General features: G+C 46.9%; 1 protein-coding gene across 1 annotated transcript; it reads left to right on the top strand.

The window, feature by feature from the left end:
- The first annotated feature begins 21,945 nt into the window (after positions 1-21,945).
- Positions 21,946-22,255, top strand: LOC121169433 (small integral membrane protein 10-like protein 2A). The gene has a single exon (XM_041000032.1). The coding sequence runs from the start codon at positions 21,999-22,001 to the stop codon at positions 22,230-22,232; it is 234 nt and encodes a 77-aa protein (XP_040855966.1). The 5' UTR covers positions 21,946-21,998; the 3' UTR covers positions 22,233-22,255.
- Positions 22,256-24,705: the final 2,450 nt, after the last annotated feature.

Below are 24,705 nucleotides of genomic sequence, written 5' to 3'. Positions count from 1 at the left end.
ATCAGAATTATTTCTATTGAAACATTTTTATATTTAAAGAAATTAAGATTTTTACCTTTATTTTGGGATTTTATAAAGTTTTATACTCTGGTTGGAACAGTTTTGATTTGGTAGTTGATTGTACTCACAGAATAAGTAAGAGCTCTGTGGAAGAATCTACTTGACAATCTTGTATCAGTAGAATCTCATTTCATTTAGAATCCCTGAAGAATGCGCAGCTTTTAACTTGTTTGGTATGCAGTGCATTGAAGTTTTATCCATTCCAGTTCTACGTTTCTGTAATAAGATATGATAGAATACATGGTTCTATAAGAGAATTTTTCACATGTTGGGAATCACTGCCTGCTGTTTCTCCTTCCTAGACCCATAGTGCATGTTAGTAAATGGGAACATCTGTGAGGTCCTCTAGGAAAGGGAGGAAATGTCTTTTGGCTCAGTGTTTCTGAAATCTACTTGATCCCCATAACCTTTTTCATATACACCCAGTACCAATCCACTGAGCTAGTATTCTCCAGATAACCCTTGGAGCACACTGCCTTAAGCAAACATTTCTTTTATTCTCATTATATTTCTGTTATTCCCAAACCTAGTTATCTCCAGTTGTTTCGAGGGTGTTATAAAAGATTTTTAACCGTGTGTGGCTTTGGTGTCATGTACACACAGAGACACATGGTTTTAGGGAGGTAAAGATCCCTTGTTCAGATAATTTATAAGCTTCTCAGTGATTTTTACTCTTTGAATTTTCTTATACGTACACTACTACTTATATAAATGTCCTTATATATTCATGTTAACAACTCAAGTTCCCGTAACCAAGGAAAAATTCTTACTATCAGTTAAAGCAGTTAATATGTGAAAATATCCATTGAGCCTTCCTTGTTTGTTATAAAATGCAAGAATTGGGCATTTAAGCATTTTCCCTTTGTGAAGGTATATAGTCATCCAATCCTTGAATTAGAATTGTGGAAAGTATATCTATTCCATTAAACTTCTTAGGAATGAGATATAAGTATTTGGGAAGGTATATATTATGTGCCTAATTAGTCCTGTTCTAGACTTAATGATAAAGAAATATAAAATATGTCAGGTTCATAAGGAGTTTATATCATTAATTAAACAAGAGTTGGGAAACAAATGGAGAACAAAGCAAGAGAGTTTATAATGAAGTGCCAAATCATATCAAGTACTAGAGCCAGGATGTGTCTTTAATTCTTGACATCTAGATCCCTGATAATGCTGCTATAATTCTGGGGTTAAAACTAAGATCCCAGTAGCAATAAACTTGTAACATGGGAGGAGTCTGAATGTAGACATAAAAAATAATACTGAATGTAATGGCTTCTCTTTTCTCTCTTGTGGACTTGCATTCAAACCATAACAGTGCCTTAGAATGGATGTGCCCAACTGCTCTGTGTTTATGCAATTTATACAATATTTTAATAAAGAGAAAATGCACATGCTCTTTCTGCTTTGTTTGCATTAATTCATTATTTCACCAATATAGAACTGCAAGCACTACAATTGACTTTATTTTATTTTTGATCATGTTTACATCATTGATTGGGGTGGCAAAGGTTGAGGATTATGGGAAAGTGGATGAGCCCATTGTTTCCAATTTTCTTCTTCTTCTTCCTGGATTTGGGGAAAAAGAGTAGATAAGGGGAGAAGCCTCACCTGGTCTCCCCTTCCACCTCAGTACCCAGGGATGGGAAACGGGTACCCAATATCCCAATATCCCCAGTGTGGATCATGCTCCAAGGGTTCTGCTGAAGTGGTTTTGATAGTTCTGAAATGCTGCTGATCTTGCTGCACCAAGGATGAGAGAAACTTTCCAAAGTCCATTGCTGACATAGTCCTCCTAGAGTCTTCATTCGCCCATATATTTGCTGTCAACGCTTTGTTGGGCTACTTGGCCAATTGGTTCTGCCATCCTTGCTCTGTTGTGGTACCAGATGTCTTCTGCAGGCCCCAATGGAATATCATATCCTCCTTGAGCATCAGAGTATACCATCCACTTTTACATCTGAGCCACTAAGAAAACCCAGTACTCACACATGTTTTCCACAGTCAGACCACAGATGCTACAATTCTCCCCTGCAGAATGTTCTGAGTTGTGAAGTTCTGAGTCCAGCAGTTCAGCGGGGGGAATCCCCAGAGAAACCTCATCTGAGGTTATCTTGACCTAACTGTGTGTGCTTGCCAGTATGGGGTCTGGCTGTGTCTATCACCCACATCAACCTATGCACACACTGGTAATTGCAATTGCTGGATCAGTTCTGTCTCCAAACCCATCTCTTATGTAAACCAGCAGATGCTGCAGTTCACCCCAGCTCTGCCCACCACACACTCGGCCTTCACGTACACCAGCAGGAGCTGTGGCCTGTAGTCAGAGCAATTCCCAATAACCCCTAGTAGGCCTGCCCCCAACCCTAATTCCTATGCTTGCTAGTACGTGCAGCAGACTGGTCCAGTCTGTCCTACATCCCATACAGCTCTCCTGCATATCAAAGAGCATTGAAGCCTCTCTCAACCCAATTGACCCCACTATCCAGCCCATTTTCATGCTGGCAGATGTTACCATCTGTCTAACCAGGTTTGCCCCCAGCCCTGGTTCTCATGCTCACCAGTGGGAGTTGCAGCCCATCAGAGAGGTGCCCACAGTTTTCCTACTGGGCTCACTCCCAGTCCCAGATCTTGCATTCTCCAATTGGTTCTGCACTCTAGCTTCACAAGATTTGCCCCAGTCGCAGCACTTGCCAACTTATGCTGAAGCAAGGCTGCTCTTACTCCGACCTTTGTATACACCAGTGGGTACAATCAGCCCAGCCTGGCTCTCCCCCAGCCCAGTTCACATGCAGGCAGACAGATGTTGTATCCCTACCCGGGCTGGTCTGTCCATATCCCAGTTCACATACTTGCCTTTGGGGGCAGGGGCCCAACAGAGGAGTCCCCCCAGCCCCACAGTCCACCTATGGACTCGCACCGCTGCCCTAGGTCCCACATTTCCTGATGGGTGCTGTGGCCCAATCTAGCATGGCCTACCTTACCTTGGCATTAGCTGGTTGCTGCAGCCTGGCCAAACCTGGCCTTCCCCCAGTTCCATCTCATGCTGATGGATGCTGCAGCCTAGCAAAAACCAGCCAACCACCAGTCCCAGCCCTAATATGAACTGGCTATTGTTGTGACCCAAGTCGGTCTGTCCTGCACCCTGTTCTGCTTCTCAGGTCTGCCAGTGGGTGTTTTGAACTGGCCCACTCCCAGACCTGACCCACACATAAGCCTGCAGGTACCATAACCTGGCCTGGTCTGGGCAGCTCCCAACCTTCGTTCTTGCACTCACCTGCATCCTGACAGAAGTTTCTCAAGGCCTCCTCCCAGTGGCAAAACTTGTGCACACTGGTGGGTCCTTGGCCCAGCCTAATTTAGTCCACTTCCTATCCTGGCAGGAACAGTGGCCTTCCCAGACCTGACCCACACCCACTCTGATTCTTACTGTTGGTTGCTACAGCCCACTCACACCAGGTCCAAGCCCAGACACAGCTCTTGCGTTGTCCAGTTGGGACTGAGACCTAGCCCACCCTGTCCTATACCCTCTCTGCCTCATTTAGCCCAACCTTGCACACCCCAGACCAAGCCCAAACCCATGAAGAGGTACACTGCAGTCATGTCCAGCCCAGAACTCCACCCCCATTCTGGCTTTCACACTCACCAGTAGGAACCACAATCCAGCTGAGGTGTCCCCTAAACTCCACAACCAGGCCTGTTCCCAGCCACAGATCTTGTGCATGCCAGTGGTTGCTCTGACCCAACTTGGCATAACCCATTCCTCCATTTTGGCCTTTGCTTTAGGATACTGTAGTCTGGCCAGTCAAGGTCGGCCCCCAGGCCCTACTCTCACTGGCGAGTACTGCAGCCTAGCCCTGCCCAGTCTGCTCCCATCCCTGGCTCATGCAAACTGGTAGGTGTGATAGCCTAGCCTGGTGTGACCTGCATTCCAGGCTAACTCCTGTACATTGCAGTAAGCTAAGGCTGGCCCAGCCCTGCCCAGTTCCCCCCTTCCAAAACCAACTCACACACTTGCTGATGGGTGGAATTACCTTGCCCAGCCTGACCTACAACTAGGCCTGAATCACATGCTACCTAGTGGGAGCTATGTCCCACCAGGGGAATTTCCCAAGTTCCCCCACAAGGCCCACTCCCAAACCCAGATCTCACATGTGCTGGCGGGTACTAGGTCCTTAACCAGCATGTTGTGCCCCCTCCGTTCCTGATTTATATGAACTAGTGGATGTTGCACCCCAGCCTGCTCCACACCCTGTTCTCTGGCTTTACCCTTCCAAACTTCTCAATGTCAGCCCCCTTGCTTAACTGCAAGTACGGTGGCCTTGTCAGTGGAAATCCCCCAGAAGTCATTCTTCACCTGCAACATACTCTCTCAATGGTCCTCCCTCCCACATTTCCGTATCCCCTTCTCTGAGCAATCCATTGTCCCTGTGCCTGGGAGCACATGGGTTCCCCAGGCCAGTCTTCCCAAGCCCAGTCTTCTGGTGGGGTGGCATGCTGGCCTGGAACTTGCCCATCCACCAGAGACCCAGGATCATAGATGGATTCCCAGACCCAGTCCTCCGGCATGCGTGCAGGTCTGGGACCTTACCTCTCCACTTGCCTGGGTCACAAGTGCATGTCCAAGGCTCCACACACAGCCTAAGGACACACCACACTAGCCTGGGCCTTTCATTCCCCCTTCACCTCCCACCCTTGAGACCGGAACACATGTGTGACCTTAGGTTCACTCCAACAGTCCCCAGCAAGAGTCCCCAGACCCCAGAATTCATCGAAGAAAGTGAAGCCCCCGGTGGCCCTGGCTCCACAAAGGTACCACAATTGACTTAAAAAAGAAAAAAAAAACTTGTTTGGAGGAGTTACAGAGAGAATGAGAGATCTTCCATCTGCTGGTTCACTCTCAGGTAACCAGAAAAGCCTGAACTGAGCCAGGACAAAGCACTCAGGCATGGACTGGTACCCATATGGGATACTGGCGTCATATGCAACAGCTTTCCTCAGACTTCTGGTCACATTGCAAGTTAGGGCAACTTTTCTGTCTGCAATCATAGTACTGTAATCATGCATCATTTTTATCATTTAATACAGTCAGTTTTAGCTAGTAAGATTAAGTTGGAATCACAGTGTGAGCTGTATACTCATCTGAATCATAACACACTGACTAGATGTTTGCAGGGTATAGAATATCTGGTGTTCATGTATGTTATCATAAATATTAAATATGTATGTGGCATTGAATCAAGAAATACATCAAATAGTTCTTGGAAACACATAGCATATTTAGAACTTTGCATGAGTATGTCTTATACTTCTGAGCTTTTCAAAAAGGGCAAAACTTACAAAAAAGGTGAAAAGACAGTGCCTTGCTGTAAAATCTATAAAGAATAAATGAGGTCTATCATGTTCACGCCCTTTACAGTGTAAGCTTTCCAACAATATCCAACATATTATATTTTCAGCATTAGTTGTGCAATGATAAATGTATTCAAGGCTACATATTTTCTAAGTATGACTTTCATTACATTTGACATTATTTACATACAATTTTCTTTTTTGAGAATTTCAATGTTGTTTGAAAACTTGCTATTTTAGTTTTCATTATAATTCTTTTACCCAAGAGCTGTACAACATTACCATTTTCCTTGTACTTGAAATTAAAAAAGAAGTTCCATTCAATTTCTACCTTGAAAGCCAATTTGGGATTTTTTTTAAGATTTATATTTTATAGAATTTGGTGAATATCCTAAAATCCCTACAAATAGGAACTCATTTGTAGTGCACATATTTAGTCTTGACCCTTTGGGTTATATTGATGTCTTAGGACTATAACTGATATTTCCAAATGGGCAGTGACAGAGAAGTTGAGTTGCTTCCTAGTCTGCCTCCCTACATATTTGTATTCCCCCTTCCCTCAGTAAAGGATGTTTTGGTTGTGTTGTTGATATGCTCTGAAGATCTTACTTAGTAATTATGGATAGTTGCGTGAGTATGGAAACTGGCAATTAAAAACAACAACAACAACAAAAGTACACTGAAAGACCTCAGAGAGTCCTGGCCTCTAAAAACAGTTGGAACCCAGGTTCATCCTCAGGATGCCATTATCATTTTTTTTCCCCTGAGAACAGAGAGAGCCTGCAGCAGCCCCACGAACAATTTTACAACTACGAATTTCCTTAATCTGCAGGGATTGTTTCCTAGTGTACCCCAAGTGCAGGCCAGGCTACACTGCCAGACAATGGAAAACATACAAGGACAGCAAACTTCCCTCCCTCTCATTGGCTCACCAGCAGGGAGAGAAAGAGAAGCTTCCAACATGTCTTGCATGTGCAGTTCCTGCGGCGTTCTGAAAAGGGATCTCAGCTCATTCATGAGCTTCATTCCTGCCACCCTCTGTCCTTCCTAGATTAGAAATATGGGCTGAATAAGCTCATAAATAACCAAAGCTGACACTTAAATCCTGGACTCAAAACTGCCTGCTTCATCTGATCTAGTTCTGTGGACATTTTGGGAAAAAGAGTTCATTTCCTGGGCCTGGTGTGATGGCTCAACTGGCTAATCCTTCACCTTTAAGTGTCAGCATCCCATATGGACACCAGTTCCTGTCCCGGCTGCTCCATTTCCCATTCAACTCCCTGCTTCTAGCCTGGATAAGCAGAGGATGGCTAAAAGCCTTGGGACCCTGCACCTGCATGAGAGACTGGGAAATGGCTTCTTTCTCCCTGTTCCTGGCTTCAAATTAGCCCAGCTCTGGCTGTGTGGTCATTTGGGGAATGAAATAGTGGATGAAAGATTTGTCTCTCCTCTCTGTAAATCTGCCTTTCCAATTACAATGAATAAACTTTTAAAAATAGTCCCTCTCTTATCCTTCCTTTAACTTTAGTGAACAATTTGCTCAGCCTCTGATTCTGGGACTTCAATCACAGAGATTGGGGTGGTGGTTTTTGTGCTCACTGGCAGATGTATAGATTAGCCTCTATCTAGTCTTTTCCAGCTGGCATTATCAGACAAATCATCTCAGGGGCCTAAGTTGACCTTTGTCCAAAAAATGCTGAGCATGTTAAAATAATACAAAACCTTTTTTTTTTCAAATATTTATATTTAATCAACTTTATCACCTAAGACAAGACTGTTATTATTCACCTCACTGAACATGACTTGAAAAATCTCAGGTTTCAGGTTTTTGCTGAAGAGTAGACCATGTGAGACCTGTTTATCCCCTCCAGAAAATATATTCCACAGTAGTTCTTTAGCCCTCTCTTCCCAGCCACATGCCCACACTGGGCATGTAGGGAGGCAGGAGGTGAACAATGAAGAACTAGAAGGCCCTTCTTTTTGCCTAGAGCCGAGGGAGAGAATCTCCTGCACTGTTTCCTGAGAAGGCAGTCCCTTTTCCCAAGATGCTGCTTGCGGAATTTTTCTCCAATTTTATCCACATAAACTGCTGAACTCTGGAGTGATTCGCTGCATAGCAATAGATAGTGGTAATGCTTTCAAGACAGATGCAACATTTGGCAAGGCTTTGTGTAGGCCGAGAATTAGCAATGCAGAATTAGATTTTAAAGCCTTTAGAAAGCAGAAAATTAGACTCTAAAACCTTAATTTCATTTTTAAAGTTTTTAAAGTTTTTCTTTTAATGTCAATCTATACATCTATCAGCAAGCACAGAATCCACGACCCCCAATCTCTGTGATTGAAGTCCCGGATCAGGGGCTGAGCGAACTGCTGACTAATGCTAATGCCAGGCCATTAGCAGGGAGCTGCATATAAAGTAGAGCAGCAGAGACTCGAACCAACACCTATGTGACATGAGAGTATCACAACGCTGGCCTCAGATTCATTTCTCATAAAACACAAATAAAATCAGAATTAAGTAAATATGTTTGTAACTGCTAACATAGCCCTAAAATGCACAAGAAAAAACATGCAAAATCAAAGTGAAAAGTAAAGATTTCAATAAAAATAGTTGGAAGGGAGATTGAATAACAGGTACCAAAACACGCTCCAAAGTAACAGTTTCTAGTATTTCACAACATGGAGCAGGGGGTCACCGTAGTTCATAATCACATATTTTATTCTGTATAAATGATTAGAGAACAGGGATTATTAGGCTACAAACATGAGGAAAAGATAAGGAGACGCAAAGGCAGGTCACCAGGCCTGATTGATTTGTGTTTTGAATACATATTGAAATATTGTGCCACACTTCATTATGTACACAAGTATTATATGATTATAAAAAATAATAATAGTTGGACACTTCAGTATACATACTTCAGTTATGAGTAAAACTAGGAAATGATCAGCAAAGGAATAGTAATTTTGAACAGCTTATCACCCAACAGTAAGAAACAAGATTCCTCTTAAGTGTACCTGTAACATTTTCTATAATGATCAGATACTGTGCCTGGCACTGTAGCCTAGCGGCTAAAATCCTCACTTTGCACACTCCAGGATCCCACATGGGCTCTGGTTCTAATCCTGGAAGCCCTGTTTTCCATCCAGCTCCCTGCCTGTGACCCTGGGAAAGCAGTTGAGGACAGCCCAAAGCTTTGGGACCCTGCACCACTGTGGGAGACCCAGAAGAAGCTCCTGGCTCCTGGCTTTGGATTGGCACAGCTCCTGTCATTGTGGCCAGTTAGGGAGTGAATCAATGGATGGAAGATCTTCCTCTCTGTCTCTCCTCCTCTCTGTATATCTGACTTTCCAATAAAATAAAATAAATCCTTAAAAAAGTTCATACACTGGGCCATAAAATGAACTTCAACAAATTTAAAGTAATGAAATCATTAGAGCCACTTGGTAAGTGAACTAGCAGATGGAAGATTTTTCTCTCTGCCTCTCTTCTCAGTAGATCTACCTTTCCTATAAAAATAAATAAATCTTTTAAAAATAGAAGTATTAAATCCATGAATTCTGTGGAGATTGAAACAAGAACAATTATCCCAGGAACTCCTAGACTGCAACCCTGAAGTAGAATACCTCTATATAATTTTAGTGTTATTTCTTGTTTATTTGAAAGGCAAAGCTATACAGAGAAAGAGACCTTCCCTCTCCTAGTTCACTCCCCCAAAATTTGCAACAGCTGGAGCTGAACCAGGCCAAAACCAGGAGCCTGGAGCTCTACCTGGTCCCCCACATGAGTGGAAGGTGCTCAGGCCACCCGCTGCTGCCTTCCAAGGCACATATACAGGGAGTTGAATAAGAAGTGGAACACCCAGGACTTGAACTAGCACTCATGTGGAATGCTAGTATCACAAGTGGCTAGTATCACAAGTGGCTTCTTAACGTGCCCCTAACACAATACTGGCCCCTTGATATAATTTTGGATGAGTTAAAAATAAAACTAAAATCCTACAAGTCATTTTAAAACATGTATTATTCAGTTCTTGAAGGGACAACAGCATCACAATACAAAGTTTAGAAGAGAAAGAAAGCTCCTGAATAAGTCTTCTAAAATTGAATGCAGAAGATCAGGGTAAGAAAATAAGTATGAAAGCAATTGCTGGGGTGGGAATAAAATTCAGTGTAACTACAATCATGAAGAAGGCAATAAAGTACTTTACATGTCAGTGTAATGTGCCATACATGAAGATGACAGTTACAATAGGATTAATATTCTGCATGAGACACCAAACCTGAGGATGAGCATCTAGGATTCAGGGTCAGGAAAACAAGCACAGGAAAAGGGTTAAGATTCATGTGAGAAAATAAATAGGGAAGCGATCACCATAATCTCTTAAGCTTCTCTGTCAGAAAGCAAATGCACAGTTGACAGCTGGAAGTATATTCAGATGCAATATGAGAAAACATGAATATTACCAATAGAATGCAGTTACACTTCAGTCTGACAAAACAGCCGTAAACATGACATTAGTAAGGGAAACATCATGAGGATAGCTACTGAACTATGGTTTTGCATCAGTGTAAGACAGCAAGCATGCAAATGGCTACATGCATTAGGATTAGGTTTCAAGCCAAACGACAACTGCTAGAACAAGATTAATGTTCAGTATCAGATAACAAGCATGAGGACAGTCACAAAATTAGATGAAGATCAGTGCACGACGCCAAGTGAATGCCATGACTTCAGAAATCAGGTAATTGTTCAAGGAGAGATGTTAGACATGAGCGTGGCTATTGAAAAGGATCACACTCTAGTGTGAAACAAGAAAGAAAACCACGGCTGGAATAAGGCGGCATTTCAGAGTAATGAAGACAGCTGAGAAATGTAAGGGCTCAGTGTCCTTAAGAATAAGATAGTGTTGACTGTTGGAATATAGTTTTGAGTTAATAAGAGACAATAAGCCACTAAAAAAAAAAGTTAAGATTCTGTTTGAAATAACACACATGATGGTTGCTGGAATAAGGTGACAATTCGGTGTTAAGAGGAGAAGCATAAAAATGGCTACTGGGATAACTTGTGGTTTAATACAAGACTACAAGCCAGAGTATGGATTCTTAGATAAATAGAAACTTAAATTTGTGACAGCTAGCAGAAAGATACCTGTGATAAGGTTATAGTTCAGTGATAGAATTAAGCAACGGTTCAACTTGAGTTTACAAGTATGAAAATGATCACCATTTTTAAAAGATTTATCTTAGTTTTATTTGAAAGGCAAAATCACAGAGTAGGAGAGACAGAGAGAGATCTTCCCTGCACTTGTTTACGCACTGAATGCCTCCAATGGCTGGAATGAAGTCAAGCCAAGAGCTAGGCTTCCTCCAGGTCTTCCACATGGGTGGTTGGGCCAAAGGACTTGAGCCATCTTTAGATGCTGCTTTCCTAGGTCACAAACAGGGAGTTGAACCAGCACCTATATGGAATGATGATACCCTAGACGAAAGCCTAGCCTACTATGCCATGGTGCCAGCCTTAAAGTGATCACTTTTATAAGACTGCGGTCTTCATAAGACCACAAACATGAAAATAAAGATGGTTAATAAGGTTAATGTGTGTGATTACAAGCATGAAACTTAACATAAAAAGGTAAAGTTGGTATGAACACAGATAATAAAAAAGTTAAGATTACATGGGATGGGCTATTTTGTGCTACAATAGGTTGAGCTTCTGCTTGGGATGATTGCATCCCATATCAGAGTTGCAGGAACTGAGCCCTGCCTCTGCTTTCAACCCTGCCTCTTACTAATGCGCACCCCAGGTAGCAGCAGATGGTGGATGAAATACTGAGGTTCTGGGGCCTGGCATTGTGGCATAACAGGTAAAGCCATCTCCTATAAAACCAGAATCCTACATGGGCACCAAATCATGTTCCAGGCACTGTACCTCCTATCCAGCTTCTTGCCAACAGCCTGGGAAAAGCAGCCAAATATTATCCAAATGTTATGTTCCTAAGAGTCATGTGGGAGATCTGGATGAAACCCCTGGCTTCTGGATTCAAGATGTCAACAACTTAGCTACTGTGACCATTTGAGGAGCTAACAAGTGATTGGAAGATATCTCTCTGTCTCTCCCTTACCCTCACCCTTCTCTGTAACTCTTTCAAAATGAGTAAATAAATGTATATGTTTTTAAAAATTCTTGGATCTCTGCAACCCACATGGAAGACATGGATGAAATTCTGGGCTCCTAGATTTGTCTTGGTCTAGCTGGCCATATGGGCATTTAGGGAGTAAAACAACAGATAGAATTCTCTCTCTCTCTCTCTCTCTCTCTCCCTCATTAAATGTGAAAAAAAAATACATTTAGGAAAAGTATATGTGAGGCTTTAAACATAGTTATTACTTCTGGAATAATGTCAGTGTTCAGTGTGAGTGAAGAAGATCTTGGAACATTCCAAGGGTAAGTATGGAACAAAAACATTATGACAGGCAGTGATTTTTAAAAAGTTAACATTTTGTGGGACTCAAAACCATAAAAATGACAGCATATAGTGTTTCCAAGCACCAACAAAAAGCTAGGAAATGGCTGCTTCAGTAAGCAGTAAGCAAGGAAAAGGAAAAGGGGTCAAAGTAAGAGATAGACAATTATGATTATGACAACTAGAATAAACAGATAAAACATTTACGTAACTGCTGGAATAGGAATAATATTTATTTTTGAACAAAGAGGCATGAAGATGACCTCTAGAAATAAACATAAGGTTCAGTCTGAGAACAGAAAGCACAAAAGTTATGGCTGGACACGTGGGAGACCCAGAAGATGCTCCTGGCTCTTGGATTCGGATCAGCTCAGCTCTGGCAGTTGTGGCCACTTGGGGAGTGAATTATCGGACAGAAGATCTTCCTCTCTGTCTCTCCTCCTCTCTGTATATCTGACTTTCCAATAGAAAAGCTTTTAGGAAAATGATGGGTGGAATAAGTTCTAACTCAGCATGAGGTAAGAAAGATGAATATGACTGCTGAAATAAGTTCTGATTCAACATTCCAAGATGATGAAGGGAAATGATGGTAAACTCCAAGATGGCAGGAGGAGGCTAAGGCAAGTGCATTAGATTCTGCACCAATACTTGGATTAAGAAAATGGGAAACTAATTATGGAATAAGGAAAGAGAGACACTACTGCTTGGGTGCCAGATGCTCTACGAAGATAATCACTCGTGATTGCTGAGGTTATTCAGTCCTGATGGGCAGAGTAAGAATGATTCAAATGTCTTTCCAACTCAGATCGGAAACTTTACTATGAGTGAAACAGTTCCAGCTGTGTCTGCAAAGCAAGCAACTGGACCACAGTGTGAGGAAGATGGAGATTAGCAGTACTCAATCCCTGGACTCCTGCAGTTTACTTTCTATAATCTTGTCCAATTCACTGTCTGCATATGGCAAAGTCTTTCCTAAAACGATACATAAATCAAAACGAGGAGAGAGACGGAGCAGAAAGAGGTTCAAAAGTTCCAAACTTTAACTTTACTGCTGTTTTCTTTTTCCCTTTTTTAATCTATTTTTGTATTTTTTAAGATTTTTTTGAAAAAAAAAAAAAGTTCCAAATAAGCTGATTGCTAGCAAGTTAGCATAGAGAAAGCATGTTGGAATATTATTTTATGGTCATGTCCACGAGTACTTGTGTTCCTCCCACATGCTTGGGAAACCTGAGTGAAGTTCCAGGCTAGTCCTAGTTTCTGTCTGGCCTGCCCCCAGCCATTGTGGCCATTTGGAGAGTAAATCTGGGATATAGAATCAATTTGTCTCTCTCTCTTGCTTTCCTCTCTGTCACTCTATGTTGCAAATAAATGAAATGTCTTAAAAAATTTAATTATCAAACTTCACTTAAATGAAAATTAATATTATATCATGACTGTTTTGTATAATATGCAGACATCCCAGCTTTTCACAGTAGCATTCCAGCACGGGCCAACATTTCACTCACACATTAGGTCTCAGATGTTCTCACTTCTCAAGAGTACCACTCCAGCAAGTCTACTTGCTGGGATTCCTTCATCATCTATTCTTTGTCCACTTTGAATAAAATTATCTTTCTTTGATATTCCTAATTAACTTTCTTTTCCTTCAGATCTCAACTAAAGCTTTCAAATAATGTACCACAGCTATGTGGCATTTACTATGGGATGATCAAAGCGGTTCCATATTTACAAATCAAACAATGCAATTCACCAAATTTGTAGTTTAAAGAAGAAAACTATTGGGGCCAGCGAGAGGGCATACTAGGCTTGTCCTCTGTCCTGTGACACCAGCATCCCACATGGGCACCTATTCATGCCCCAGCTGTTCCACTTCTAATCCAGCTCCCTACTGGTGAGCTGGGGAAAGCAAAAGAGAATGGCTCAAGTTCTTGAGACTCTGAACTCACATGAGAGACCCAAAAGAAACTCCTGGCTTCGGATTGGCTCAGGTCTGGTCATTGCAATCGTTTACAGAATAAGTCAGTGGATGGAAGACTTCTCTTTCTGTCTCTCCTTATCTCTCTAAATCTGCCTTTCAAATAAAAAGAAATCTTATTCTTAAAAAGAAAAATATCATATGATCAAATTAAAGAAGTGAATTTTCCACCTGAAAACATACCATTTCAGCATAAAGAGCAGGTGTCACAGGAGGAACTGTCTTCCCTCCCTCTAGCTGCACTGAAGCAGGGCGCATGGTCTCTTTTGTAAAGGAGATTTCCATTTGTAAAGATGCCCCGCTCTTCTGTACTAGAAAACGCAGAACATCGCCTAATCACCAGAGAGGAAATCAAGGTGAATCTGCATAGGTAACCCTACTAAGCAAATAACTTTTTTTATTTATGATACATTTTCTACTTTTCTTGTCACAGTATGCCACCCCTAGGAGTTCAAACCTCAGTTATCTGTAACTTCTCCACAATTAAACACACTTTGTTAAAATTATATAAACTTCCCTACCCCCCAGTCTAGACATGTCTTTGGGTTTGTTTTTACTACTTTTATGAGAATCCCTCATACATATAAAACTTAAACTGTCAACAGCAGTAACATTTGTAATTTTTTTAATCTCCTGTTAAAACTATCTTTGGTCATATTAATGTATGGGGCCCAAAGCCTAGAATCTAAGAGGATAGAGTAATGTTTTCTTTTAAAATATCAATAAAAGTATAAAATGCATTTGAAAAAATACAATGGTCATTTATGATTAAAAACCTCCAGTGGGGCTGGCTTTGTGGCCAGTGGGCTAGATTGCCACCTGTGACAACAGGCTCCCATATGAGTGTCAGTTTATCTGGCTGCTCTGTTTCTAGCCCAGCCGCCTACTGATACACCTGAGGAAACAGCTGAAAATACCCAAGTTCTTTGGTCCTACGCTGTTGGTGTGGGAGAACTGGAGGGAGTTCCAAACTCCTGGCCTCAGCCTGAGGCAGCCCTGGCCATTGCAGCCACTGGGGGATTAAACCAGAAGATGGGAGATGCTCCCTCTGAAATCCTGCTTTTCAAAGAAATCTTTAAAAAAATTAAACAAAAGGGAACTTCACCAACTTGATAAAGAACATCTACAGAAAATCTACATCTAACATCAAAGCATAGCAAATTTATATCTAACGTCAGGCATGGCGAAATGGTCTTTGAAATAAGTGATATGCCACTTCACCTGACTAGAATGGTTGAAATTAAGACACAGTCATTAAAAAGTTTTGCTGTGGGCCCAGCATGGTAGCTTAGCGGCCAAAGTCCATGCCTTGAACGTGCCGGGATCCCATATGAGTACTGGTTCTAATACCGTTGTGACCACTTGGGAGTGAATCATCAGTCGAAGGATCTTCCTCTCTATCTCTCCTCCTCTCTGTATATCTGACCTTTCAATAGAAATAAATCAATCTTTAAAAAATAAAAGTTTTGCTGTGGGCCCAGCACAGTAGCCTAGTAGCTAAAGTCCTCGCTTTGTGTGTGCCACAATCTCATATGGGCAACAGTTCCTGTCTCTCTTGCTCCACTTCACTTCCAGCTCCCTGCCTGTGGCCTGGGAAAGCAGCCGAGGAAGGCCCAAAGCCTTGGGACCCTGCACCCGCGTGGGAGACCCAGAAGAAGCCCCTGGCCCCTGACTTCGGATCAGCTCAGCTCCGGCCACTGTGCCCACTTGGGGAGTGAATCATCGGATGGGAGATCTTCCTCTCTGTCTCTCTTCTCTGTATATCCGCCTTTCCAATTAAAAAAATAATAATAATAATTTTAAAAAGGAAAAATGTTTTAGATGATGCTTACATAGTTGATAAGCATGGGAAGGATTAGCGGTGAAGGAAAAGTGGGTGTGATCATTGTTTCCAAGTTTTCCATTTCCTTTTCCTGTATCTGGGAGGAGGGGAGAGATAGAGAAGCACACCCAGCCTCCCAACCTTCCCAGTACCCAGTGGTGGGCAACAGCCACCTGATATCAACCCAGGGCCCTGATGTGTATGCTCCAAGAGTCTGGCCAGGTGGTTTCGATAATTCTGAACTGTTTGTCAATCTTGCTGATGCAAGGATGACAGAACATGTTCAATGTCCTTGACCTTAGGGTCTCCATTTATCCTGATATTTGCTGCCATCGTTTGGCTTGGGTGGTTGTCCAATTTGTTCTGTCTTCCTTCCTCTGGCATGGTGCCAGATGTCCTCTACAGGCCTCAATGGGCTGCCATATCCTCCATGTGGATCTGCGCCAGCCATCCACTACTCTGTCTTTTCCATTAAAGAGGATCAGTACTGACATGTGGGTTCTAGGGCTCGGGCCTGGTGACCTGGACCCAGCCAGACCCCCAGCCCCAGGGCCTCACAGACCCTGCACCCACCACACAGGAAGGCTCAAGGACCCAGTCCAGGCGACCCAGGCACAACTGGACACCCCTCCCCCAGGGCTCATGGACCCAGCACCTACTGCACGCCCCATTAGCTCCCCAACTAGGCTTGTTCACAGCCACAGATCTGTGTGTGCCGACAAAGATTGCTGTTCCACATGGGTGAGCCCACATACTCCCCCCACATTCTGCCCCAAGACCTAATTCACTCCCGTGCTGGTTAGTGTCATGGATCAGCTTCACACTGCCCATTCCCTATTCCCACTCTCACTGGTGGGCTCCATGACGTAGCCCTGGAAATACAGTCATCTTGTCCATGGAGAAGCCTCAGAAATCGTTCCTCAGCTGAACATGAACCCTCAGGTCTGTGCTTGCCATCCCCCAGATCAAATGTAAGTCCGCATCCCAAGTCCCCAGGTCCCACACTGCTAGGCGGCCTGAGGGCTTCCCCCAGGGAGTCACACCAGCCCGCTGTTCATACCTGTGCTTGTTCAAAAAACACCCAGGCCTGAGGCGGGGAGGGCCGGGCCTCCCGTCCGCTAGGGACTCACGCCACCTAGCTGTCAGAACCTGTGCCCCAGCGTTGGGGGGTGGGGGCCGTTTGAGTGGACTGGGGTTTTGTCAGGCCTCCCTTCCGCCAAAGAACCATGCCACCCAGCTGTTCGCACCTGTGCCAGTCAAAAAAGCATCAGATCTCACATTCCAATAAAAATAAATAAATCCTCAACAACAACAAAAAAAAGTTTGATGCAGCATTTAGCATGCTAGTTAAGACGCCACCTGGAATGTTCATATCCCATACCAGAGGGCCTTGCTCAAGCCCCAGCTATGTCCCAGTCTTCTGTACTCATGGACAGGCTCATTCTAAAAGGTATATGAGCAGATGCAAGCTCTAGGATGTCTAAATAAATGCTGGTAAGGAAAAACCAACGTGAAAGGCTAAAATGTATTCATAAATACATACACAATATATTCCTAACCACAGCAATTAAAAGAGTGTGATATGGAGAAAGGACAGGCATACAGGCCAATGAAACCAAATAGAGAACACATGAAGAAACCCACAGAATTACATTCAATTGATTTTTGACAAAGATGAAACTCAATTGAGACGGGAGAGCTTTCCCCAACAACTTGCGTTCCAGTAACTAGACACCCACCAGGCAAAAGTTGAAACTAGACCTGAATCTGAGCCTCGCACAAATTCACCTCAAGGTGGACAAAGCAAAGCAGAGTGATACTACCGACTGCTGGCAAGAATGCAGAGAAACTGGCTGTACTTGTCAATTCCTCCCAGGAATACAAAAATGCTGCGGGTACTCTAAAGGCAACAGTTGGGCAGTCTTACACAATCTACTTTGCAATGGAATTTTGTGTTCATAAATGCAAGCAAATATTCACATGGCCAGAAATAAAGATGTCCCTGCTGTGCTTCACAGGTGAATGGTTTAACGACTACACCAAGGAATACTACTTATCAGCAAAAAGAAATGAAGTATTCACATTTGACTCTACCAAAAACTTTGGTGACTCCCTGGGGAATGTTGCAGTTGGAAAATAACAAATTCAGAAAGTACTGTATTTATGTATCTCAAAGATACTGCAGGTTCCCCTTGTATAACATTCTTAAAAAATATTAAAATAAAGAGAACCCCATAACGTTAAGAGAGAAGGGCAGGCTGATTTGGTTAAAACAAGATAACAGGAGGCAAATCTGAGTAGGACAGCTGGATTGTGACCATACCAATATCTTGGTTGTGCTATTGTATCACAGCTTTGAAAGACTATTACCGCCATGGGAAACTGGACAATAAATGTATGAAACACCTTTGTGTTTTTCTTACAACTGCATGTAAATCTGCAGTTTTCCTTAAAGCTTAGTTACAGCATCAATTTTCTCAGTTACATCTACTTTATTCAGTAGGTAGTAAGAAACACTCAGCAATTTTTCTCTTCATCAGATGTTTCATCCCCTTTCACAACTTTTGGTCTTTGAGCTTGAACTTCGAGCTTTACTCAGAATGTGGCTTTCCTACTGTGTTGCATTCTGAAGTTCTTCTTATGAATCTAGCCCACACCTCTGTCTCTTCGTCAAACGGCACAGAACACTTCCGCCAAACTGCAAATTGTTCTCTCGGCTCATTCAAGGATTGGGGCCCAAGGAATTTTTCTGACAAAAGAAATCTGGCACCCTTCATTGGAGAAGCTTCCAGCTTTAGTCAGTCTCAGTTCTACATAGGGACAACGAGCATCTGGAGAACAAGCAGTTAATGTGTATTTATTAACCACACTATAATTTCCAGTCACTCCAAAGACGATGAAATAGATACAAATTTAACAAGATATGTACAAGATAACTGAGTGCAGACTAAAAGAGTCCCTTTGAGTAATGAAATGCTTTTGTATTTTCAGTGTGGTGATGGTTACAAACAACTTTACATAATATTATACTGCTAGAGTTATCCATGTACACACATACACGAATGCATTATTGCAATTTTTTTAAATGATGAAAGCAGTGGTATGTCTCTAGTATAGTTAACAGTAATGCGCCAGTACCAATTACTACATTATATCTGCAAAAAAAAAAAAAAAAAAAAAAGGAATGATTGCAGGAAGCAGGATGAAAGGTACAGGGTGTTTTATGTAGTGTTTTTGCAACTTCATATAAGTTTACAATTATTAAAAAATAAAATGTTGAAAAATAAATGACCCAGTGGCTAAACCCTCACCTTGCAGGTGCTGGGGTCCCATGTGGGCACCAGCTGTTCCACTTCCCATCCAGCTCCCTGCCTGTGGCCTGGGAAAGCAGTCAAGGACGGCCCAAAGCCTTGGGACCCTGCACCTGCATGGGAGACCTTGCACCTGTGTGGGAGACCCAGAAGAAGCTCCTGGCTCCTGGCTTTGGATAGGCTCAGCTCCAGCCATCGCGGCCGCTTGGGGAGTGAAGCAGTGGATGGAAGACCTTTCCCTCTATCTCTCCTTCTTTCTGCAGATCTGTCTTTCCAGTAAAAATAAATATTTTTTTAAAAAAACTGCTTGGCTTTAAAAAAATAAATAAATATGTAAGTAAATAAATAAGAAGAGGTCAAGGAGAGGTTATCAGAATGACATGAGGAGAAGTTGCTGAAACTTCTGCTTAAGGCAGTCTGGAACAAAGGTTTTCTATGAAGCATAAGGCAATTTTTGTACCTTTTTTTGAAATAATTTTACATTTTATGGGTAATACATAAGTATGGATAGACATACAAATACATAAAGTGTCTGCATTCTTACTCCTTTAACAGAGGCGAGCAACACTTTTATTACACTTATGCTCACACAGGTGTGCTGTAGATAAAATCATGATGTCACCTAATAACTTGGTAGCTCTCCAACTGTTCATCTTATGGAAAGCAAAGGAAATGAGAGGGAAGGTAGGCAGGCAAGAAAAAAAAATAACTTGATCAAACTTGATCATGTCTGCCAGACAATTGTTCAGTGCGTGTCTGAGTTAGCTGGCTCCCTTACAGGCACAGAAACCGCTGAGCTGGGCAGCTCTGAGGATAAGCAAGCACTGGAAGACTCGAGTGAGTCGCCTGGTGACCACTGCAATGGAGTCACAGTGAATTTACTTCTTGGTGACTTGTTTTCAAAGTTATGACCGTAAGGAAGAACAACAGTTGCCTGCTTCATTAAACGGTCTGCAAAAACCTGATCAGGTTTCATTTGGGTTTCTATATATAAGATCAGATGAAAGCATGAATGGCCATTTAAGTACAGCAACAAAAATGAGGTAATAGCAAAGGGAAGATGTCAAAGAACAAAGGACCCTGGGAAAATTCACCAATAATGACGTGCACCCGGACAGCAAAGACTCTACAAAGTGGAAAGGCACGCGCGAGGTGCTCGGTGCTGCTCACTGCTCGCGGCGAGCGCGCGGAGCAGAAACGCGAACCGGGACAACACAGAGCGCTGGGCTGCCCTGTTCTCGGAGAGGACGGCGGGGACCCGGCGCGGCGTGAGCGCGGAGCCGCCCAGAAAGCTGCCGCACAACCCGGAACCCGCACCGCGGTCCGGGCCAGGGGGCGCCGCCCGACCCGCACCACACGGGCTTCCTCAGAGCCTGGACAGCAGCTCAGCACGCAGGCTTCGAGAACACAGGCCCTGTGGGCGGGGCTTGTGAGCGGGGCGGAGCTGTGTGAGAGGGGCGGGGCTGTGTGAGGGGGCGTGGACCACACGGGCTTCCTCAGAGCCGGGACAGCAGCTCAGCGCGCAGGCTCAGAGAACACAGGCCCTGTGGGCGGGGCGATGGGCGGGACTGTGCGAGTGGGGCGGGGCTGTGTGAGAGGGGCGGGGCCCGGACTAGGCGGCGCTGCCTGCCCCGCACCACGTGGGCTTCCTCAGAGCCGGGACAGCAGCTCAGCGCGCAGGCTCAGAGAACACAGGCCCTGTGGGCGGGGCTGTGTGGGCGGGACTTGCGAGAGGGGCGGGGCTTGGGCCTTGCAGTGCTGCCTGCCCTGCAACACGCGGGCTTCCTCAGAGTCCAGACAGCAGCTCAGTCCGCAGACTCCCTGAGGAAAACACAGGCCCTGTGGGCGGGGCTTGAGAGGGGCGTGGCCTGCCCCACACCTCAAGGGCTTCCTGTTCTCGGAGAGGACGGCGGGGACCTGGCGCGGCGGTATCGCGACAGGCCGCCCAGAAAGCTTTGCGCACAGAACCCGGAACCCGCATCGCGGTCCGGACCCTGCGGCGCCTCCTGCCCCGCACCATGCGCGCAGGCTCCGTGGGGAGAATGGACGACATGTGGGCGGGGCTGTGTGAGTGGGGCGGGGCTGTGTGGAAGGGAGGGCCCAATGGGCGGACCCAACAAACCGGAAGGGACTGTGTGAGAGGGGCGGGGCCATGTGTTCAGGGAGGGTCCAACAGGCGGGGCCGTCTGTTCAGGGAGGGTCCAACAGGCAGGGCCATGTGTTCAGGGAGGGTCCAACAGGCGGGGCCATGTGTTCAGGGAGGGTCCAACAGGCGGGGCCGTGTGTTCAGGGAGGGTCCAACAGGTGGAACAAACCCAACAAACAGGACGGGGCAATGTGAGAGGGGCGTGGGGTGGGCGGAGTGCTGAGGGTGGCTAGTCCAGGGAGGAGGAGCCTGTGGAAGAGGCGGAGCCCGGGGAGGAGGAGGCGGGGCCCTGGTTGGAGGAGGCGGGGCCCGATTGGAGGAGGCGGGGCCCATGGCAGGCGGGGCCCGGGTTGGAGGAGGCGGGGCCCATGGCAGGCGGGGCCCGGGTTGGAGGAGGCGGGGCCTGGGGAAGAGGCGGGGCCCGGGAGGAGGGGGCGGGGCCCGGGTTGGAGGAGGCGGGGCCCATGGCAGGCGGGGCCCGGGGAGGAGGCGGGGCCCGGGAGGAGGCGGGGCCCGGGAGGAGGGGGCGGAGCCCGGGTTGGAGGAGGCGGGGCCCATGGCAGGCGGGGCCCGGGGAGGAGGCGGGGCCCAGGGAGTCGGAGGAGCCCGGAGAGGAGGTGTGGCCTGGGGAAGAGGCGGGGCCCATAGCAGGCGGGGCCCATAGCAGGCGGGGCCCGCAGGGAGGAGGCGGGGCCCGGGAGGAGGCGGGGCCCGGGAGGAGGCGGGGCCCTGGGAGGGCGGTGCGCCTGGTCCTCCCGGCGCCCGCACGGGTGTCGGAGGCGACCCTAGCGGCCGCCCTCTGGGGTCCGGGCTCCTGCCGGGCGGACGGTCAGTGGGTGGGGACGAGGGGCGGCACGGACCCATGGCGACGTCGGCGGCTGTGCAGGCGGTGGCGGCGGCGGCCCTGTCTGGCTTGGCGCTGCGGCTGTGGCGCTCGGCCGCGGCCCGCGGCTCCTACAGCGCCTTCTGCAAGGGGCTCACGCGCACGCTGCTCACCTTCTTCGACCTGGCCTGGCGGCTGCGTGTGAACTTCCCCTACTTCTACGTCGTGGCCTCGGTGATGCTCAACGTCCGCCTGCAGGTGCGGATCGAGTGAGCGCCCGTCCCGCCCCGGGCCGCCGCAGGAAGCCTGGCGGAGTCGCAGGGGAACGGCCCAGGACGCAGGCTGGGCGGCCCAGGACCCCCGGACTCGGGATCCCCGCGGCTGGGGCGCGCGGTCACCGTCCACGGATGGCAAAGAAGTTCGAAGGCCTAGATGCTTCGGGCTCCACATCACCGGAGGCCCCGCCGACCTGTCCAGCGACCAAGCTGGACAACCTGGAGGAAGAAATTCAGGTGCTGTTAACCCTGAACCTGCCAGGACCAGAGCAGAGAGGTAAGGTCACCGGTGTGTGTGTGGGGGGGGTGTCAAAAGGCCTCAGGTTGGGGGGCGGTGAGACGCGTTGGAGTAGGAGGGTAGCTGGAGCCCTGAGATTGGGGGGACGGTGGGAGGGAAAGATTGTAGCTGGGGGGCAGTTGGAGGCCTGAGGTTGGGGGGGTGCGAGGACAGATTGTAGCTGGGGGACAGTTGGAGGCCTGAGGTTGGGGGGTGCGAGGGGACAGATTGTAGCTGGGGGGCAGTTGGAGCCCTGAGGTTGGTGGGCCGTGGGAGGGGACAGATTAGAGTCGGGGCAGCTGGAGGCCTGAAGTTGGGGCAGTTCGAGGGGACAGATTGTAGCTGGGGGGCAGTTGGAAGCCTCAGGTTGGGGGGGGGGTGCGAGGGGACAGATTGGAGTTGGGGCAGCTGGAGGCTGCAGGTTTGGGGGGTTGGGAGGATAAGCAGTGGAAGGAGCTGACAGTTTGGGATCACAGTGCTGGGGAGAGGTGATAGGAGGCCATAGCTTGGGTGGGGGCAGCCTGGGTGGTGGTGGGAGGCCACAGGCTGGATTAATAAGGAGGCCGCCAGGGCTACATTGGGCTAGGGGAGCGAGCAGTTATGCCAACAGCTAGAGTTAGAGTTGGGGGAACGGCCTGGGAAAACCAGCCTGCTCAGCTTCCCAGATGAACTGGGGGGGGGGGGGGGAGGCAGCCCCGGTTCTCCTCTGCTCCCTGTTAAGAGTCCATTGAGAGTGAGGGGAGGCGGTGACCTCAGCATCTTGGTCACCAGCAGACAGATAGGGCCCCCCCCTGCTGCCCATAGCATGTCCCAGGGAACCAATCCTGTCACTTAACCCCCAACAAGGAGGGCAGTGGACTGGGGGCGGGCAGAGGGCTTGGGGGAGGAAAGATGAACCTGCCCTTTGCCTGCACACTTTGTGAGTGGGATAAGATAAGAAGTGTGGTCTCTTCTGAACCAAAGACCAGATCTGTCCCTTCTCAGCCCTCATGCCCTTGACACTCCCTGCAGCTCACCTGCAGTCCTTCACAATCTGCCCCCTGCCTCGACTTTGGGTTCTGGGGTGGATGTCCGCCTGCTTCTGCTGGTTCCTTTTGCAAACCCTTGCCCCTGTCTGAGGGCATCCTCCTAACCAAGGCACTTGAAGACAGGGAAGAGGCAGGTTTCTCCCTATCCCCTCTCCTGGTGGCCGTGTCAACCCCTGCTCCCCACAGCTCCTGACAAGATTGCCTAGCACCATACAGGTCCATCCTACAGCCCTGAATGCCCAAGTAGCCCACTGCGTACTGAAGGGCCTTGGGGAGATGGGAGGAACTGCTTGAGCAGCTCCCAGGCGCAGCAAGGGGAGCAGTTGGAGAAAGGGGGTGGCAGAGAAGGCAACATGCAAACAAAGCCGTCTCTGGGTGGCCTGGCAACTTTAAAGTCTCCATCTCTTTCTCTTTCAGGGATTGGCATTTGTATGTGATGACCAGCTGCTTCTCCGGCCCTGGCATGTGGCAGGTCCCTGCTCATGGGTGTCCCTGGCCTGGCCCTGTGTTCAGAGCAGCTGAGTGCGGGTCTGTCCTGGAAGAGGGGAAGGACCTCCTGGGTGGAGATCCTAGCCTGGACAGGGGCCCAGATGGATGGAGTGGTCTGGGAATCAGGTCCTGGCGTGGGGAGGATTGGCACATTCCCTGGGCACCAAGGTCTCCTAGCAACTCCCTGTAGGAGTCATGTTCTCCCTTCCCAGTGACTGGGGAATCAGGCTCTGGGATGGCGTGGGGTTTGTTCTTGTCACAGTACAAAGAGATGGAGCTGAGGCTGTTTCTGTGTCTTCTGTCCCCCGCCTTCCTCCTCAGTTCTCCAAGCTCTGGCACTGTGCGATTGGGAGGGGAATACTGGGCTCCCAGGGGACCCAGGACCAGGGGTAGGAAGTCCAGGGATCTGCCTTTCCTGGGATTGGTATGGACAGTCACAGGCAAGGCTAGAAGGACGGTGTACTGAGATGGACGGGGGCTCGGGGAGGGCAGGAGACATGGGTCTCAGAGCTGCTGGGGAGCCAAGTGCCACCAGAAAACCTAAGCTTCACACCCTAGCCTTGACCAGAGACTTTTCCGCAGTTTTATAGCACAAGCCGGTCAGCAGGAACAGTAGTGGTGGCATGCTTCCTGGGACATGATATAATGGGGAGGATCAAGGGTGAACTTGATCAAGG

This window comes from Ochotona curzoniae, unplaced genomic scaffold, assembly GCF_017591425.1.
Source record: "Ochotona curzoniae isolate NIBS_2020 unplaced genomic scaffold, NIBS_Ocur_1.0 scaffold_1852, whole genome shotgun sequence".
NCBI classification, from domain to species: domain Eukaryota; kingdom Metazoa; phylum Chordata; class Mammalia; order Lagomorpha; family Ochotonidae; genus Ochotona; species Ochotona curzoniae.
This window is presented reverse-complemented; position numbering and strand designations above follow the sequence as displayed.